Source organism: Pleuronectes platessa, chromosome 9, assembly GCF_947347685.1.
Source record: "Pleuronectes platessa chromosome 9, fPlePla1.1, whole genome shotgun sequence".
In the NCBI taxonomy this organism is placed as follows: domain Eukaryota; kingdom Metazoa; phylum Chordata; class Actinopteri; order Pleuronectiformes; family Pleuronectidae; genus Pleuronectes; species Pleuronectes platessa.
In genome coordinates, this window is record NC_070634.1 from 6291725 (window position 1) to 6310427 (window position 18703).

The 18703-nt window shown below is 39.3% G+C and overlaps 1 protein-coding gene across 7 annotated transcripts in view; it reads left to right on the forward strand.

Moving 5' to 3' along the window:
• The window catches only part of lpp (LIM domain containing preferred translocation partner in lipoma), a 143927-nt gene that overhangs the window by 40947 nt on the left and 84277 nt on the right, over positions 1 to 18703 (forward strand). For all 7 annotated transcript variants that reach the window (XM_053429856.1, XM_053429853.1, XM_053429860.1 and 4 more), the window contains one exon: positions 10274 to 10473. In XM_053429856.1, the coding sequence (XP_053285831.1) occupies positions 10274 to 10473 (200 nt within the window). The remainder of the gene's footprint in view (positions 1 to 10273; positions 10474 to 18703) is intronic.

Consider the following 18703-nt stretch of genomic DNA (forward strand, 5'->3'; position numbering starts at 1 on the left):
AGATTCAACTTTTGTGTGACTGCTTCTGTTTTTCACTGATTGAATTATCCAGACCAAATCTGAACCTCCACAGAAATGATACGGCCCCCATGTGAAATCCTTTCAGAATCCATTTTGGGCTCCACCAGACATTGTCAGTGGTAAAATTATTGTTTGTTATTTACGAATTAATAATTAGTACAAAATAGGGATACATTGTAAAACGGTTATTAGATAGATAGAATCCTTTAATAGTCCCACAGTGGGGAAATTTGAGGGTTTACAACAGCAGCGCAGGTACAGTGCAACAAGAGAAAAAGAAAGAGCAAAAAAAAAAATAGTAAGAAACAAAAACAACAATGAGCAACAAAAAGTAAATAGTAAATAAATTGTAAATAATAGAACAATTAAATAATTAAATAAAATAATTAATTAAATTGCACAAATTGTGTTGTGTGTTAAATGGGATCACAGCTGGTTGTACAGTCTGACAGCAGCAGGAAGGAAGGACCTGCGGTACCTCTCCCTCACACACCGGGGGTGAATCAGGCGGTGGCTGAAGGAGCTGTTAAGAGCTGCCAGGGTGTCCCGCATGGGGTGGGAGGAGTCGTCCATCAGGGAGGATAGTTTAGCAACCATCCTTCTGTCTCCTACCACCTCCACCGTATCCAGTGGACACCCCAGCACACTGCTGGCCTTCCTGATGAGCTTGTTAAGTCTCTTCCTGTCGGCTGTCGAGATGCTGCTGCCCCAGCAGACCACTCCAAAGAAGATGGCTGATGCCACCACCGAGTCGAAGAAGGTCCTCAGGAGTGCTCCCTGCACACCAAAAGACCTCAGACTCCTCAGCAGATAGAGTCTGCTCTGTCCCTTCTTGTAGATAGCCTGTGTGTGATCAGTCCAGTCCAGATTATTGTTCAGGTGAACACCCAGGTACTTATAAGATCTCAGGATGTCAATGTCCGTTCCCTGGATGTTCACTGGTGTCGGATGAGAGTGTTTACTCCGGTGGAAGTCCACCACTAGCTCCTTGGTTTTTCCAGAGTTGATCTGGAGGCAGTTCCGCTGGCACCATGATATGAAGTCCTCGTTCAGTTCTCTGTACTCCCTGTCATCACCGGCAGAAATGAGGCCGACGATTGCAGAGTCATCAGAGTATTTTTGCAGGTGGCAGTTAGTGGAGTTGTATGAGAAGTCCGAGGTGTAGATGGTGAAGAGGAATGGAGCTAGAACGGTTCCTTGTGGGGCCCCCGTGCTGCAGGACACCAGGTCAGACTCACACCCGTGTATCCGCACATACTGTGGACGGTTGGTGAGATAGTCCAGGATCCATGCGGTGAGGTGGTGGTCCACTCCGGTCTGCTCCAGCTTGTCCCTCAGAAGTAGAGGCTGGATGCTGTTGAAGGCACTGGAGAAATCAAAGAACATTATCCTCACAGTGCTTCCAGCCTTTTCCAGGTGAGAAAGGCATCTGTGTAGCAAGTAGATGACAGCGTCATCCACCCCGATGCCAGACTGGTAGGCGAACTGGAGCGGGTCCAAAGATGAGCTCACCAGGGGGCGGAGATGTACAAGGACCAGCCTCTCTAGCGTCTTCATCAGGTGGGATGTTAAGGCCACCGGTCTGAAGCTGCTGAAGTCCTTGGGTCGCGGGGTCTTTGGGACTGGCACCACGCAGGAAGTTTTCCACAGCTGTGGTACTCTCCCCAGCCTCAAGCTCAGGTTGAAGACGTGCGTCACTATCCCACACAGCTGGACTGCGCTGGACCTGAGGAGCCTTGAGCTGATCCCGTCTGGACCCGTGGCCTTCCTCACCTTCATCCTGCTCAGTTCTTTCCTCACCTGGGCAGTTGTGAGGGACAAGTTGGGGGATGGGGGCTGAGTGCCGTGGGTTATTGGGGGGGCGCTGATTGTGGACTGTGGTGTATGAGGAGTATACATTAACAATGCAGATGAAATTTTATAAGTCATGATTTAATCATTTCCCTATAATGCTGAAATGAAATCCCCCAAAACCACTATCCTTTATTTAAATTTCACAAATATAGAGAGACTGTGTATCTTTCTGGTCTGAGAAACATGTTGAATTCATTTACTCAGTCTTAAAAAAAAAATACAAAGCTAATCAAACCAATTAGATGAATAAAATAAACCAGGTCAGTGGAAAAATCAACCTGGCAGCATCTTTGTGCTCAGTCACGATACAAACAAAACAGTGACGAGCTCATAATAACAATGCCCCGCAGCGTTACTACCTTTTAACTGTGAAAATATTGCGCTGATTAATCAATAATTACAGAATGGTTTGTAGCCCTAAACAAATCCCTCATCTCTGTCGCTGAATGTTTGAATTCTGAAGCTTTTTTTAACCAATGGCAAGATCTGTGTTTTGCAGCATTTTTTCTGTTAAGCTGCTAAAGATGTTTTTCAAAGAAGAGTCAGCAGTCTGCCAATGGCTCATCTTTGTCCCCACTGTTCTTTTGCACAGGTTTGAGTGACAGGAGTGTTTTATTGAAAGGTGCAGGCTGCAACTGAAGCCTGACTTAATGTGAGACACAATCAATTAATCAAAGAGATAATATCTAAACCCTCACAGCAATGTAACACATGCAAACATATTTGAAAATGTCCCATAATTTGTATTTATTTATGAAGTAATTATCCCTCTGAGGACTTAACGAGACCTCTCGCTGTTTTGGGACTCACACTGATGTGTTACTTTACTTAATCCATACTCTACATGTTTATATGGATAAGCAAAATAACAAATTACAGTCTCATATTTATTCGCAGTGAATTCCCTTCTTAAGGGGATAAAGAAGTAAATTCTCACTTGCTTTCTCATATTTACATGCAGTAAAATCCTAAATTTGCTGGGGTTGTGTTTTCTAGGTCATAGTGTGATGAAAAAGGATGTACAGGAAATCTACAGAGGTACATTTACCAAAAAAAACATGTAGACACTGAGGGCGCCACAATATTAAATATATCTGCTCTCAGAAATCTATTATATCAAATCTTTTTAATTAATTGCATTTTTTTTAATAAAATGCCATGATTTATATCCACATAAGAGTTATTTCAGTCTAAAATAAAGTAAAGCCTGCTGAAATTAAATATAAATGCCACTTAATTTGCAGCATTAGCAGTAATAAAATCATGATTTGCTCCTGAGGTGATGTGAATATAATCTTGTCATGCAGCTGTACTGTTTGCTGTGGCTACGTTTCAGAACATCATGTTTGACTTGCCCGGTCCTCTGATGCCCTGACACTGCTTTTACGCTTTCACTATAAATGTTTTAACACTTGAAAGAGGTCCAAAACAAGCTTTTTGCTTTTATTAATATGTCAACAAATGGCATGGTGTCAGACTTCCGGCACTTTCAAATATTTACCCTCTCGTACAAAACATTTCCAGATCTATAATGACCACTTGAACTCTTTGCTCTTCCCTGTTTCCAAACAGTAGAACGCGGGGAGCAAGCGCTTGTTTGTGTAATGTCGCATTAACCTGTTCAGCCATTCAACCGTCCCTCCGAAGCAGAGCAAGTCCAATGCCGGGCAGTCGGCAGCAACCTCTTGCAGAACCTTTAATTTTTAAAGCGGTTTCATCCGCATGGCTGATCCTCCGCACGTTGCGTCACGAATCGTGAGTGCTAATCCCAGTCGCCTACCAACCCTCTGTTTGCTATGAAAAATCTGCCAGCCAAAGTGTATCTCCGTCTTCATCTCTGCAGTGTCTTTTTGAAGTGATGTTTTGATCGGTGCCTAGTGAACCATGGGCTGTGTGGTTTTAACTGAACTCTACTCATGGGACGGAGCACAAGGTTGGAGACAAGCAGCATAATTGCCCTTTAAATCTTAGTTCCCTAAACAACTTTATGATTGGCAGGATAACATGCAATATTATGGGCAACACTGACAAATAGTGCTAAATGGCTGAGCTGGATGACATGGGTAAAACTTATATTGAGATACAAATTGCAGTCTATCAATAATTATCTATCTATCTATCTATATATGTATATATATGTGTATCGATATTAGGGATTGGCATTCGATTAAATTGTCTTAATCGATCGTCGGGAGAATTAACTATCGTGTTTCCTCATTGAGATATTTATTACAAGATAAACAACTCTTGTGGCAGTTAAACGGGATCCGTTCAATGGTTACACTTGAAAATATGCGCTGCTGTACTCTTAAGCAGCGGAGCTAACAAGTTGTTTTCGACAAGTTGACGAAAACCGTCGCCCTCATCAAAACTTAAGGTTAGCATATCCATCTCTATGAACTTGCAGATCCATTGCGTAATTTTCAATGTTCGTTTTGAATCGCAGCTCCTCTGTGCTAACACAGAGTTGATGCTAGGTTGAGACCGAGAGCAGGATGCACCGCCACTAACCAGGGTCGGATGTGCGGTATTGACAATTCCATTACGATAGTTATTAATATTGTGTTATTGTTCACCCTCAGTACACCGGATGTTAAATAACGTTTTTATTTTAATATGTAATCACCTCTGTTGTGTAGTGCAATAGAGCAGATTGCTATCAAAGTGGGATGTATTGGTCTAAAGCTTGTTTCTGCCACATCCAAGTGACCAAACAAAATCTGAAAAAGGTTTTTCATTTTATTATTTAAGTAGCGTCTCAGAAAATCATAACATACCACACCCCACAACTACTACAGCCAAGTATCTCTTTATCAATGTACCATCAATACTTTAATATTTGGTATGAATAATTTCTATATTTATTCGTTTTTCCTTCACGTCACGTGAACATAATGTACTGGTTATGTTGACATAGTTAGTTTTTGATTAACTTCTGCTAAGTCACTCATCTGTAACCTCAAAGCTTCAGAGTGAAAAAAAAAAAGACGAAACACTCTTTTACAAGCAGCCAGCTCCCCCATAGATATTTGTGTGCTTGTTTGTAATGGAGAAGACAAAAGAAAAACTATGTAGAGATGCTAGTAGAGTATTTTAAAAGCAGCAGATCCGGAACACTGCCAGATCAAGTTCTGCGGTTTTGTGTATGTTTTCGACATGTGATTCCATTTCTCAGCCACAAAGAAGATTCTCTACACATCGTGTCGTGCCCCCCTCCCCCTGAAAAAAATGTCTGAACCCTGCTATTTTATTTGAGGATTCAGTACTCTCTGTGGTCCTCTTTGGATGGTTTGTTTGATAGTTTCCTTGGTGTACATGAAAGATTAATGCAGCAGAAACACCTGCAGCAGTTCCTCAATGACAGCTGTAAAAGTGCAGCGGAACAGCTGTGAGAAGACAGCCTGACTGCCATGCCCCCATAAAGCAAACTGTTAAACACGGTGTCACAGCTTTGCGAGTCATCTTGTAACTGCCCTGGCAATCACAATTGGTTCGCCTTCCACCAGGCTTTGATAGGGATGCAGCCTGCCCTCTGTGCTTTTGACCTATACCTTCTTCCTCACTTGTAACCATGTCTTGTGTGCTTGTGTGTTTGTGTCTTCTTGTCGTGCGTTCCCCTCAGTTTTTGTGGGTTTTTCTAAGATCGGAATATCTCTCTATCACAAACACATCGGAGCAGAGGAGTGGACCAATAAGGAAATGTATGATCATCTTATTAAGTAGCAAGAGTTGACAGAAGTTAAATAAACACCATTGACCTCAAAGGTCATTTGTATATGGTATGTGCTGCATGTGCATTGTGTTTGTGATGGTTCCCTCTGGTGTCCTAACACAGTCTGGAGAGATGCAGGATGAAACTGAAAGTTGAGAATGTGACTCATGTGATCTCCCGTAGATTTGGAATGTTTAAAAGAGAAAATGGACAAATATTCTGGGTAAAATAAGAAGTAAAAGTCAAGCCATAGCTGACAAAGGCCAATCTCACGTGTCATCACAGCTGTAACATGCAAAAGTGAATGAATTGCTTGGCTTTTGGCAAAGATTGATTGCCTAGTTACAAGCAGCTTTTACAAGACCACATTCTGAGAGACCGTGTTATGCAGGCAATTCTTGTGCTAATAGCTACGAAGCTGAAAGCTCTTTCTGAAGGAGAATTTGTGACTATTGTTGCTGCTGCAGAGCTGCTAGAACTGTCTTGATGAACAAGTGCATAGTAGATTGTTGATTTGGCACAAAATATTGAAAAAGGCCTGGAAGGACACCTAAATAAATTTCTCCCTGGTATTTAATGGAACAACAGACATAACATACAGCCCAACTCTCCATTTTTATGTGTGGGATCACTGCTGATTTTGATACGAGGGTGGGATAACTGTCTTCTAGGGTCAGGCATGACACTAACAAAGGTGAGGATTTGTTTGAGCAGATTGTTTGGCGAAAACCAGCTTTTAGTAGCATCATCAATTTCATCTGACATCAGATGCATCACCAAAGAGAGGCCAATCTAGGCATCGCATCACAAAGGTTGTGTTTTAGTATGGCCATACATTTTTTTTTTACAAAAATAGAATTGGCAGGGAAATGGTTTCCCATCCCCCTGTATAGTCTCATTCCTTGAGAAGTAGGACTGGGGCGACGCATTGATGTAATCTCCTTCATTGATTATGTAAATACGTTGACTCTTGGAACATGTGTCGAAGCGTCTTAAGGAAGGTGGCTGCGCACACTCAAGGCATAGGTCACAGATAGTCAGACTGCAGTCTGGAACCATACCTGTTATTAGATTTTGACGGACTGTTTTTATTTTAGCCTGTGTACTTTGTCTTCAAAAGTGGGAACAAATAGGAAAGTTAAATGTTTGTTAAGATTGTTTATATGTGAAATGTAGTTATATATAGCAGTTTATTTTAAGATGCCTTTTTCAAAAGCTCTTTGGTTTTCATTTGTTTTGTTGTTGGACAGCGTAATGTAGATTGATATAATACTTTTACCTGAATGGAACAACCTCTTGAACAAATTTTATTTTTGAGAGATATGTGACTGTAAAAGGCAGATTAGCAGTTCAGACTGGGCTATTTTCTGTTGTCAAATAAATATCGATAGGTGCAGCCCTATTGAGAATGGGTGGTCAGTATTGCCCAAATCACATGATCACTAATATGAATCACACTAATTGGCTCCTTGTTAATTACATGAGCTACTTCAAAAACATGATGAAATGAGAAAACAGTGTTCTTATAAGTATTGATCTATATACCTTACAAATACCATATGCATACACATCTTCAGTCCAGACTGAATGGCAGTTTTAAAGTGAACTCTCGGTTGGTTTGTGAATAAAAAAGATTATATAATGTAGACCCACACAAAATACACTATCTATACCATAGTGGATTGAAGCTGGACAATTTGTTTTAGATGCTTTATAATATAACCTTAAATGGCATTTATTGACAACTAAATTCTTGGTGAAGGTTTTATGTTGATGCAGTACAGTGTCCTTACATGGGTTTAAAAGTGAGGTGCCGCAGGAGTAATGTTGTGTGTTTGCCTTCCACATTCAAAAGTCCTATAACGCTGTCATTAAACGGAATTCATTCAGTAGAGCCTAAATAAACACATTTTGCTTTTCCAATTTTCCACAGAGAAAAAACTATTGCATTTCTTTTTAGTTTTTTTCTTCGCTGTCTGTCTCTCTGCGCGTCTCCAAAAAGTTGTAAAATATGAAATGCTGAAATGACGTGTGCTGTAGAGCTGAGATAGAGCTGTATTGAGCCTTTTAGAGCCTTACGAACACATCACCGGGACCTTTCTGCTGTGAAACTGCGTCATGACTCATTGAGCCATATTGATCACAGTCAACTAATTAATATGCTGAACACAAAAAAGAACACTCAAACACCTGCTGATTCGGCCTGCCTCCTCAGTTCCTCTGTGGAAGTTGAGATAAAAATCCTCTAAAGCTTCCGGTCAGCCTGGAAATAAGACCTCACTGGATTCTTGATTTTGGCATATGTCCTGTGATGTCCAATGATGGCACCATATTGTGATCTGACATATTGTCAATATCCATTGAAATATCTGTTTGCTATACAGTATATATCTTATCTGATAGTTGACAGTACATGACATCTCGCCCTGGGAGAGAAATGGAGACCCTGTTCTATTCAGTCACTGGTCATGTCCTCCACTGCTCTTTCCCTCTGTCTTTTCTCTTTCAGTCTCTCAACTGTCACCTGATGATCTGTATTTTGAAATTTGTCAACAAAAATCTTGGAATAGACAAAGCCAGCAAAGAATCAATCCTACAATTTCTCATCTCTTCACTTAAAAACTGATAATGTTTTTCTGCATCTCCATTGCTTCATTATTGTTAGAAACATGAAGTATTTAATTAATAGTAAAAACACACCACAAGCCAAACTGTTGCGCTGCCTGACATCATCATAATGATTACGGTCACATCTTCACAGTTAATTTGGACTTAATTCACTGACCCACTGCCAAAAATATTCATCAGACAATCAAACCTTTATTAATCTACTGCTGAAAATAGCTCAACAAATGCTCTATTTTCTTTTGTTGGCGTAACATTTGCTAAAAACTACCGTGCCCAGCTTTCTCATGAAGACTGAAAGTATCTAGAGATGGAACGAGATCAGTCTAAGATTGTTTTAGTAGTTCTTAATTGTTTTTGCTTTTCCTTATTATTCCCATCTTACTATCATATTATCAATCATTTGTGAAGCACTTTGAAATGCACGCACCTGCATCAAAGTTGCTATATAAATGAAGTTTATTTCATTGATTGATGCCTATTGGGTTGTGGACAACCATTGGATTTTCTTCTTAATCTTTTAATGTATTAAAGATCTCGGTTGCTCTTAGTTGCCAGGGTTTGGAGCATCATTGAGATTTCTGCCTCTGGTTCAGGACAATGCAGGCGATTGTGGTGCTCAGTAAGACGTTGCATTTCAAAGCTCGATGGAATATTTCTTTTCACATACCGTGTCCTTGTTACTCTTTACAAACCACAGAACACAGCGCCAACCAGGTTTTATACAGTATATCTCAATCACTGTAATAATTATATGCTTAGGTCTGAGTAGGTTTCTTTGAAATAACACGTAAAGTGATTTAATTGGGTTTAATGTGCACTGTAGGCCGGGGTTTATTTAAAGTGACATCCCACTGCCTGAATATTAAATTATTTTGCATTATCAAAAAATCAAATCTCAAACTGAAATTGAAATTTTTCACTTAGCACGTCATCTGTTGAGTCCTACTCACTCATGCTAAGATAATTTTCTTCTTAACTCCTCCCTCTCTCAGAGTCATCTTTTATTTTGTTAGCCATTTGCGTGTCGGGAAATAAAAGCGCTCACACTGAAAGGACAGGTGGGTGTGAGACATTAGAGCGGCGTCTGAATCACAGCATTAAGAGCAGATGGAAAAATATCAAAAGTGAGAACCATTCAGACGGCAGGGGGGGGCTGGGATTTCAGCAGATATTAAAAGATGATTGTGCGTGGGCTTTTCGGCTGTGCTTCGGTGAAAGAATGTAAACCTTGTATCAGTCGGAGTGAGGATAATAAACAGCAGAACATCAGAACGCAGCACAACAAACAAACAAAAAGAAAGATGGGGAGCGCTGCGTATAAATAGTTCAGATATTTCAAGTGATTTCAGAATGAGATGGTGAAATACTGGATGTTTGTGTCCTCAGCTACGGCAACTTAATCCGAGCAGTGTTTTCTTCACTGTAACTGTATGAAGGACACACAAGTTGGCATATAAAGTAAAAAGTAAAGGCAAGTCATTATATTGATCAGCTATCAGTTAGACCTACGTCTCAATATAAAACGTATATATATGCATTACTTGTGAATTCAGTTCACCATCAAAAAAGGAGAATAAAAAACAGCGTGTACAAATAATATGCATTATATCTTCACCTTCCTACATGGCATGCAGATCAGTGTTCTGTCGTTCCTGAACTCTGATCTGATCTCAGTTTGGACAGCTACATCAACACTTGCAAATCACTCATGGTTACATCAGCATTACAGCATTTTTCAATAGTTTTTCTGCTACAAAATTCCGTGTTTTCTTTTTTGTCTCGCGTCTTGTTTTTGTTCGTGTTTTTGATTTGTTGTTGTAAGATTGGAAACCGAGGATGCAAGCAAAGTAAAGCAAAGGGCTTAGACATAGTTCCGACGAACTTTAAATTGGACACATTAACACATGTCAGACAACCTTGTTTTTCTTTTACAAAATAAGATTATCAGCTGCCTTAACAGTATCACACAATAGTTCATAGAAAAAAGCAGAGTTGATTCTCACACATTTTTCCTGTGGCTTGAGCAGCAGTTTGTTTGACGTTTCCCCCCCTCTACAGAACCATGTGGAACCAAGTGAACAGTAACGATCAGACAGGACAAGTGGCTGCCAGGATGGAGACCACACCGTCTATGGGCAGTGCGAGCATCTCTATCTCCCAGCAGCAGGCACCCAAGAAATTTGCCCCGATGGTTGCACCCAAGCCCAAGTACAACCCTTACAAACAGATGGGAGATCCCACCAGCCCTGACCCCTCAGGTAAAGTCACAGAAGTCGGCAATAGATATTTTAACTAATATCAAGGAATTTAGAAATTAATCTCAATTTAAACTTAATATGAAATTGTGGTTTGACTGTCGAATTTCAACCCGGGTGTCTAAGAGTCTATATTGGTATAGTTTGAAGAATTCCATATTTTTTTGGGGCTAAAGTGATATTTGTATGGGTTTTTACTGACTGCTGGTGGTCACCATCTTCATTTGACGGAACCAGCACAAAATCCAAAGGGGTAGATTTGTTAAGCAGCATAACTGCTTGTCTGCCTGTTATTTGCCAGATGGTATAGTTGATCTATATGTTAGGGTTTTTTGTTGTTTTCTGTCCTAAAACCCACTTTGATAAAAATTTGAGTGAGAATTTATGCAAACTATGGAGGTGTTTAAAAATACAGGTAGCAATTTGTGATTTTGTTGTTGGAATTTTTATGTATTCCTTTGTGAAACTATTGTGATCATCATAACTATCATCAATTATTAAGATATGGGAACAACTTGTGGAATTCCTATGAGGTAGTTTTTTTTACACATTTAATATCAAAAATAATTTGAGTCATAAATGAATAAAAACTGTAAATTAAAAGATCCCAAATATTCGGATGAAAGGTCACCTGCGATCCTTGAGCTCTTTCATTTCTAGATGTTGATCGTAACAGTCCTTGCTTTGTGCCAGTGTTCTTTCAAGGAGTGTAAGTACCGAGGTGAGCAGTCATGTGTGAGTTCAGGAAGATGCTGTTGAGGGTCTCTTTTTGGTTTTAATGTTTGTTCCATTGCACTTTGGTTGTGTTTCTTTTTTCAGTTTTCTCCATGTAGATTTACATTTAACCTAAAGAGGATTTAAAATAATATGAGTAATTAATTACAACGTTATGTAAATGACTGACATTGGGCGAACACAGAAGCTGTGCCCTACAGAGCACAACTCTGTTTTACATCAGACAGGTATGAATACTTTAAAAATACTAATTAAGAAGTAAAGCAGAAGGTATGTAAGTTGACCCAAAGAAAAATAATAATAGGATGACTGATTCAAATATATATTTAAATAAACTACTTTCTGTTTTCATAATAAATTCGGTAATTTGAAATGAGAACACAGGAAGTTATTTTGAGTCAACGGCAAGAAAGAAAAATTACTGCGAAGAGAAGACACTGTAAAGACACCTCTTCATTGTTACTCACAGACATTTTAAAAGCATTGATGCTCATATTTTACGTATGGTCCAAGTGACTGATCCATACCAACCACAACTGAACAGCGTTATTAAAACTGCACTTACATTATCTGAAGTGAGTGAGGTGTTTCAGTGGTTGATTATGACACACAGACAATATTACACACACAGTGTGTATCAACCCACCTCACCATCTGGTAGATATGTTGTCATGTAAATATTCTCTAACCCTCTACCCTCAGACCCCCCTGAGAGCCTTAGATTACCAAAACGGGAAATGATTTTGAAATTCAGCAAGCAGTGAACACGGTATCAGGCGGAAGACACGGCTGTCTGTGGGGGGTTGTGGACCTGTCTAGTACTCCAGATGTTCGTCTAGTGAAACTTGTTCTGAGGCGGCTGTTTTTGGACTAAAACATGTTTCAGAGGCTTTCACACATTTCATTTGGCCTTAAAGTCCCTTTCCATTCAGAAATAGGTTTTTCTTATTGTATAGCTCTACTTGTTTGCAAGTTTGAACTTGTATGTGCATAAATATATGTATATATATATATACATATATATATATGTATTTGAATGTACATGTACCTCATACAATATTTTATCGGTTGACCAATATGCTGAGGTCTGGTTATAATACGATTTCTGTCCTTTTTGCAACACCCACAGTTTCGGGTTGCAGCTGGTTTTAACACTACAAGTCCCAGAATTGTTTGGGCAGCAAAAACTTTGAAAAAACACTTTTTCAAGAACACGGCCGAAGAGCAACTAGTTTACGAGTGTGTATGGTGCAGCTAAACAAACCGGTCTCATTGGCAGGCAATTCAAACTCAGGGCAGGAAAGACAGACTTGACCACCAACAAAGAAAACCACAGCAATCGTAAGATTTCTTTGTAAACACATTGGCTATTATTGAAAATACGCTGACCTTAAATATTATACATACCGGATTTTGATTTAATGAAAACCAAAGATTTCAACTTTAAACCTTGTTTGTAATGATTTTGGAAACACATACTTTTTGCCTAGCCCCTAAAGTAAAAAGTCAATTTCAAGCCCTTTTGTATAAATTGTTTTGATAGGCTCAGACAGGACCAGTGTAAAATGTCTTGGCATCCCACCTAAAGAAATAAATGAACTCTGGATCTCTTCATATTGACCATTATCCTGAGCCTCATCCACGGATTAATTGTAAATTAAAACAACTACATTTTGTTCCCAGTTGATGATGTGTGGCCTCATTAAATCCTTATAATTCCAAAATGTCATTTTGCTTCATAACATTTAATCCAGACTCATTGACACTGTCTTAGTTTCCACAATTAATCATTGTGTGAGTATTAAGAGGATTATTGAAACATTATAAAAAGGCTGGGGAATACCACAGTTGCAGGTGATATTATCAGTGTAAGTTTATACTTTAAATGTTTAAACTTTTATGAATTCAGAAATATCAGGGTTAGATTGTCAGTATCTCATGACCTTCAAGGCCACAATAAAACTCACAGTAGTTACAGAGCTATGGATCCACTTTGAGAATCTATTACCTTCTTTGATTGATTTGGGGAAAAGTGGAAAAAACTGTATTAGCTGCTGTAAAGCTGTTTTTGTTTATATGTAATTTTCTGTAAAATGCAGCATCATTTGGTGAAATTTAAGAGATGAGATATTCTGATACAGCACGAGTCTTCATTAAACATGAGATGATGACAATGATGATTGCTGGCTGTCAGCATTTTGAACATGCAAATATGTAAAGCCATCTGCAGACATCGCCACTTGTCAAAGGATAAGACGTCTTTATGAAAAGATTATCTAGGACTCTACCGATTTATTTATTTATTATGTTTTATATCAAATGTAGGGACTGCCTGATGTAAAATAGAGGATTAGCATAAAAATTAGGGACAAGTCAATTTGGCACGACGCCGCACGCTGTCCCTTTTGTCTATCAGAGGCCAGTGTGAGGGCTGGAATGAGCAGTCTGAGGCCACGGTTACCGCGCAGACAAAGAGGCTGGTGCAGACGGGGCGGTGCGCAGCAAGCGAGGTCGGCCCTCACATTTTTTTCGGGATCACTTGTCCTCATTAAGGCCACAGCAGGAGGAGGTGAGAGACATATAAGTCTCAGACATTGACTCAAAATCACTCAAAACTCCTTACATCGGATCAGATTTTAGGCTTTGAGCTGATCTCATAGGCACATGTGCTGTTAAAGGTCGAACATGATCGCTTTATGAAATATAATGTTTGCATATAGTGCAGTGTCTGCTTCACTTCTTACATACAATTACACGTATGTAACTATTAAGTGATTAGAGTCATGATAAACTCTGCAACATACTATATGAGAGATGGAAAAAATACGATGAATAACTATCAGTCAATGCAACCCAGTGCAATATCCCTGCAGTAAGAACTACACGGTTCAGTTGTGTTGAAGCAGTATTGACAACACCGTGTCATTTACTGTCTGTTGTCAAGCTTTGACATTTTTTACAAAAACCCTTCATATTATTGACAGGTGTATAGTCGAGCATGCTCGGATGCATTGTGGCACAAATGGGCCTTTCTAGAAATCTCAAACAATAAATCCTGATTTTTCTTATGGAAAAAAAGGAGCAACCTCACATTCCTCTTAGGTGATTAAGTATGACCTTCCTTCTTGACATCGTTTTTGGACGTACATCCTGGTTAAAATGGTTTGCACACTTGTTATCGGATTCCTGTGCAGCTGTCTGCATAGATCAGCACACGTTGATGACTCGTCAGAGTCTGCGTAGTGCTCTCTGAGACTTCTCTGTTGCTATAGCAGTTTTCAAACCTGAGGATGACCTGCGGAGGAAGTCCAGAGAATTGGGTCAGGTTTTCCTTTTGCACATGCACAACATAACGAGAGATTCTTTGCTCAGACACATTCACAACAGCAACACATTCTTCCGTGAAAATCTCGTGTTTTTGTTTTACACTATCAACACTTGAGTCGGCCCTTATTGCCACAAACCTTTTTAACTTCTTCGTAAATATCTTCTATATATATGGCTCCACTTTTTCAACCTGAGCTATTTGTTTTCTTTTTGTTTTTTTTGCGTTTGTCAACTCCCCACTCGCTCGCGGTGACTTCTGTGGGGAGCTCTGGACTTTCTGCTGACTTCACACCAGGGAGCCAGGCGGTGAAAGTCCACAGAAACATTTGAGGCTCTCACTCTCACTCAGACATTTGCGTTAACACACACACGTCCTCAGGGGAAACTCTGGGTGTTTCTGTTGACTCTGTTCAGACTTCCCAGCACCAGTTTCTTATATTGTCTTTAATTTTAAATGTGCACATGATGGTCTGATTGATGTCTGGGGATACCTCACTGTGTCTTGAGTTGCATTGCTGTTTGATTCTCTGCTTATGGTGTGATCAAAGAGTCTGATGGTCCACAAGGCAACGAGTCACACTGGAATGAGTCATCATTAGCAGCATGATTCAGATAGTAATTCATTTTATGTAAAAGCCTGAAAACCAGATGAGTTAACACTGGAGTCGATTTGTACACCGTGTCGTTTCCTTTCATAATGTCTGGCTGCTGATTATCAAACTCAATAAGTTTTTATAGTGGAATAATCATAAAGAAAGTTACACATCCGAGAAGTGCTGTTGTTGATAAAAACTTCTCACACGAAGTTACAGAAAAAGACTTGCTAATTGTTTGCTCAGAGCGATTCGAAAAGTGTTGAACATGTGCATAAGCTGTTTTTATTCCTCCTTGCTTGACTGGCCAGAGGCAAACTGACTACCGGTTGTTATGTCAGGGTCCCTCATGGGTGTCACCAGGAGAATTTACAGGAAATCCACCAGTGAGCGTGTCACTGTCCCCATAGAAACCACAGGCTCATGCTCCGAGCACACACAAAGGCCACTTTAATCTAAGTGGAACACATACCTCAACTAATTGTTGTCTGTACTTTGTGTGTGTCTGTGTGTGTGTGAACCAAGTGATGTTCTTGCTTGAAAGATTATGATTCTAAAATGTGTTTTTTTTTATAGCCTGAGTCTTATGAATTTTTTTTAGGCCGATGCTCATGTAGATCGTAAGGAGTAAAAACATTCTTATACCAATATATTGGTGATAATGTTTCCCAGAATGTTGTTGTCTATGATAAAGACAAAATATTTATTTACAGTTTAAAGTTTAAACAAATAATGTGTTCTAAAGAACTATAAATTCGAATAAACACAAATACAACCAAACCAAATATCAATTAGGAAATTTTGAAATCATGTTTTTTTACATACAAACGCGTAGATTCTGATAAGTCAGTGAAAGGCTAATATTTACCAATTTTATTGGCCAACATTGGGTCACATTTATTTTCTACCTTTACGTAATTCTTCTACAGCATTGGATAAGATTGTGTCAGCTGATCGTTTTGAAACCAATGTTTTCTGTTCCCTGAATGAAACGTTTCATTCTCTAAATCTCACTGTTATCCTTGATTCGGTAATAGTGTTACGAAAACAGCCTTTCCAAGTGATGTAATTTATATTTCCTTACACAAATGGCAAAGTAAAGTTCACTTTAAAATTCCTTTAGCTGTTATTTTAAATAGAAGATGATGACCAAACACACATAATCTCTACACATTTCTTGTTGCAAATGTTGCCGAGAATGCTATTGTTGATAAGCAAAAGGCTACTGATGGTGGTATATTGGCCTGGCTGATTTGTTAGTCTAACTTTTTATTTCTATATATTGTCTTTTATTTGACAACATTTTATTGTCTATAATTAACAAGCCCAATAAAAGTGTTCTTCATCAGAGACGCCTCAGTGTCCTTTAGATTGTAATAAAATGTAAATGTCATCCTATAGTTACACTGTGGAACTGTACTTGTTAGCTTCACATTCCAGTCTGAGAGATGTAAAACATGTATGGTCCATTACCTCACGTAGCCTTTCACACTTTCAAGGAAGCTTTTGGTATTTTTAAACCTTTACCCTATTTTCCCCTCTTTTTGGGACTAAATGATTAATAGGGGCAACATTTTTTGGATTCAATCCAATATTGAGCGAAAACTTTGGCAACGGTGAAACGGTTACATTGCAATCCCACCTGGTATTTATCCAAGTCAGTGTTCTGATGCCAGGTCAACAGAATAAGTGGAGCTCATGACATCACCTTCAGTCTGTCTGCAGCAGATCTCCACATTCCTGGAACCGTTTCTCTTCAGGAAAAATTGCGCCTGCTATTTGACCAGCAGTTGTTGTTGTGGTCACTTCAAACATGACAGTACTGACAGTGTGTGGGTAATAAATGTGGTGCCTCGCTTTACCACAATTTGGAAATGTTCAAACATAAAATCTTTCAGACATAGTAAGCTGCTGAAACGCTCTCCACTGCCTTTCCTAGTGCATGCTCATATTTACACTGTTGTCCACCTGCAGCTAATCACCTCAGATGTTTATAATAAAAATCAGAATGTGTCAGTGACAAATAACAATGACGTTGAATGGACTTAATTTGACGCAGCCGTTTTGAAATAGTCTTTTATAGCATTTGAGCTCAGTAGACAGGGCGGACTCCAAGCATTTTTGTCTTCATTAATTATTTAGGAAAATAGGGCCCAGGTTAAGAAAGACAAAAACAAACACTGGAATTGTTTTTTAAAATGTAGAATAAAAGGCTTGAAGTCCACAGTAGTGTGTCAGCGTTGCAGCGGCTGCTTGGAAAGGCTTCATGTTATGAAAAGGGATGAGTTTACGCAGCAGTGACTGCCTGCTGTGACATTTGTCTGGCTTCATTTACTTGCTCTCTCATTTGTTTTATAAGAAACAATAGTAAACCCTTTACATCTTTTGATGAATCACGCTCTCACTCATCAGAAAACCATCACAGTTTAATGCACTAATTGTTCGGCTGGCTTATTGGTTCAAATGTTCGGATAAAAAAAGAAGAAGAAAGTTGGCTCCGGTTTGAAACCGTTCACCCTTTTCACAGTATTTGTTTCTCTGCTTTCATACAAAAACATAATCCCTCTATTGTGCCTGATCTCCATTTCTGCTCCCAGTGGGAATTCTCCTCATGAGTAGCAGAAGCCAGTTTCAGTCTGCTCCTTTACACTTAAAACAAGCACATCTCCCAAGACCTCAAATCCCTGCCTTGCATCTCGAAACCGAGTGCAGTCACAAATCACTCGTCTATACATATCATGCTAATTAAGAGCAGGGCTCAGCAGCTCTTCTCCAGCGGAAGACAGAATAAAACGGGTCCATAATTATGTCAAAACAATGCGCTCGCAACCTCTGCCACAGCACACTTTGAACGAGTGTGCCTGGAAGGGATTATAGGTTTTCACTCCTGGATAAATGAATGCCCTTTCTTTTATTTTATTTTGTTTTAAATGCACATTAGGCTTGTGCAACTGTAAAAGGATGAACAGTTTAGATTTCAGGCGCCAGGTATTGTAGAGTTTCTTTTCAGTACAGACCCATCCACTTCCAAGCAGTAGATGACTGTCACATGACACACGTGGATCCACACTGTCGCTCTCCCCTGCCCTCACTTTGGCACGATGCTAACTGTCACAAGCGAGAGACCAGCTCTCAGCAATAAATTAAGTTATATTAAGTAATAAATAAGCGAACATGGTGTGATTTATTTAGTTTTTTACAGTGATAGAACAGTGTCTGAGGTTTCTTCAGCTTCTGATCTTTTTTTTTGCTATCTGATCCTTAACTGTAGTGTTTTATGCATTATGCAGGAGGTAGTTATATTCTGTGCCAGGCTTTGTCCTAAGTCCTTAAAGGCCAGATGGCCCCCGCTGGCACACGTGTAACTCTGATAATATTGTACATATTTAAATCTGCAAACATATGCTCACCCCCCCTCTATATTTTAATCCTCACAACAGAATATAAAGGCTCATCTGCAACCTGCAAAGTATTTTTTTTTTTTTTTTCTCCTTCACAAATCTCTACTTGTATTTCTCTTTTCTGTAACAACGTAAATAATTTCTAAGAATTTACACTTGTAGATGCAGGATGAGACG